General features: G+C 66.1%; 1 protein-coding gene across 1 annotated transcript in view; it reads left to right on the top strand.

Moving 5' to 3' along the window:
* Positions 1 to 1,674, top strand: part of SAMD11 (sterile alpha motif domain containing 11) — a 17,844-nt gene that overhangs the window by 14,206 nt on the left and 1,964 nt on the right. Inside the window, exons 8-10 of the mRNA XM_014543788.1 lie at positions 521 to 680; positions 1,335 to 1,450; positions 1,645 to 1,670. Of these exons, the coding sequence (XP_014399274.1) occupies positions 521 to 680; positions 1,335 to 1,450; positions 1,645 to 1,670 (302 nt within the window). The remainder of the gene's footprint in view (positions 1 to 520; positions 681 to 1,334; positions 1,451 to 1,644; positions 1,671 to 1,674) is intronic.

Raw genomic sequence — 1,674 nt, 5'->3', positions numbered from 1 at the left:
GGGGTGTGCACAGCGTGTACCTAGGAGGGGGCCGCCTGCGCAGCCTCAGCCTTGCGTTGGAGACCACACTGCCCTCCGAGAGCCAGCCCGCGCCCCCCGCCTCGGGCAGTGCACCCCCTCCCCTCAAGGCTCCTGCAGCCTGGGTCTCCATGCTCTCGGAACTGTCCGTATCAACAACACTCATGCCCCCCACCCTCCCATGCCTGCTGGGTTTTCGCCTCCCTCCTCCCATCCCTCCTACTGCAGTTTGGTTACTAACATCCCCATGTCACTTCCAAATGCTTTCCTGGGCCCCTCCCAGGACAGGTGGGTGCCTCCCACTCCCACCCAGCATCCTCTAGGGTTAGGCTGTTGCGCTGTAATGAGCTGTCTCCCTTGCCCTACGGCCTTGGTGGGTCAGTGTGAGGACTGCTCTCACTGGTTCTGGTCTTGGTGTCCGCGGCCAGTGCCCTGTGCTGGCCGGGCAGGAGGGTGAGAGCCCAGGGCCCTCTGGGTCACTGCTGTTGTCGCCCCTCCCCAGACCTCCTGAGGGTCCGGCAGGAGGTGGCAGCGGCGGCTGTGAGGAGCCCCAGTGGCCTGGAAGTCCACCTGCCCACGTCCACAGGTCCACGTCGGAAGCAGGGCCTGGCTCAGCACCGAGAGGGCAGTGCTCCAGCCGGCACCCCATCCTTCTCAGAGAGGTACTGGGTGTCTGCATCTCAGAGGCCCCCGTATTCACTGTGCTGGTTGCTGGGGTGGAGACTTATCACCTGGTTTCTGCACCTTCGTACTCGTCAGCCACCTTGACTCTCTCATCCCAGCCACTTGGCCTGTGGGGACTGAGTGTGCCAGGCACTGGGCTAGCCCTGGGTTCATGGCTCATCGTGCAGAAGGGACCTGGTGCCCTCCTGAGCTGGGCAGAGGCCCGAAGGAAAATATTCCTGGGGTAGAATGCGTGGGGGTGACCACCCCTCTGGTGGGAGTACTGAGGGCGACTCCCTTTCCGTTGAGCAACTATGGGACCTGCTGAATCCAGGTGCCCCTGAGACAGCTGAGGGCCTGGCTCCCCCAACAGGTAGGTGAGGGCGCCAGGACTCCATGGGGGAGGCCGTGGAGAGGGGGCAGAAGGCAGAACCCGGCAGTCCGGAGGCCACTGCCTCCAGCAGCACCGATTCAGACTCGAGCCTTTGGCGACACCGATGCTCGTGGCGGCCCGGAGACCCCAAGAAGGGAGGAGGGGAATGGTGGACCTGAAGAGGGGCGAGCGAGAGACGGGGCGGGAAGAGCTGCAGCGACCTCTGCCTCTGCTGCCCGCTCCCCGCGACCCCCGCCCAAAACCGCCCTGCCGTCCACAGGGAGCTGTCCCAGCCGGCCCCCCTGCTGTCGCCCCAGAATGCTCCGCACATCGCTCTGGGCCCCCACCTCAGGCCTCCCTTTTTGGGGGTGCCCTCGGCTCTGTGCCAGACCCCAGGTGAGGAGTAGGCGGGGGTTCGAGGCTTGTGTCCTGGGGGACCCGTGCGTTCGGGGCCACCCGGGTTTGCCTGTGCCCCACCAGCGTCCGCGAGTGTTCCTCTAGGACCCAACCCAGCCAGGGACAGGCGGGGGCGGGGGCAGGCGGTTGGGGGGCACTGGACCACTCGCTTCGTGGACTGTCCCCTTCCCCAGGCTTCGGCTTCTTGCCCCCGGCCCAGGCGG

Source organism: Myotis brandtii, unplaced genomic scaffold (genome assembly GCF_000412655.1).
Source record: "Myotis brandtii unplaced genomic scaffold, ASM41265v1 scaffold334, whole genome shotgun sequence".
In the NCBI taxonomy this organism is placed as follows: domain Eukaryota; kingdom Metazoa; phylum Chordata; class Mammalia; order Chiroptera; family Vespertilionidae; genus Myotis; species Myotis brandtii.
This window is presented reverse-complemented; position numbering and strand designations above follow the sequence as displayed.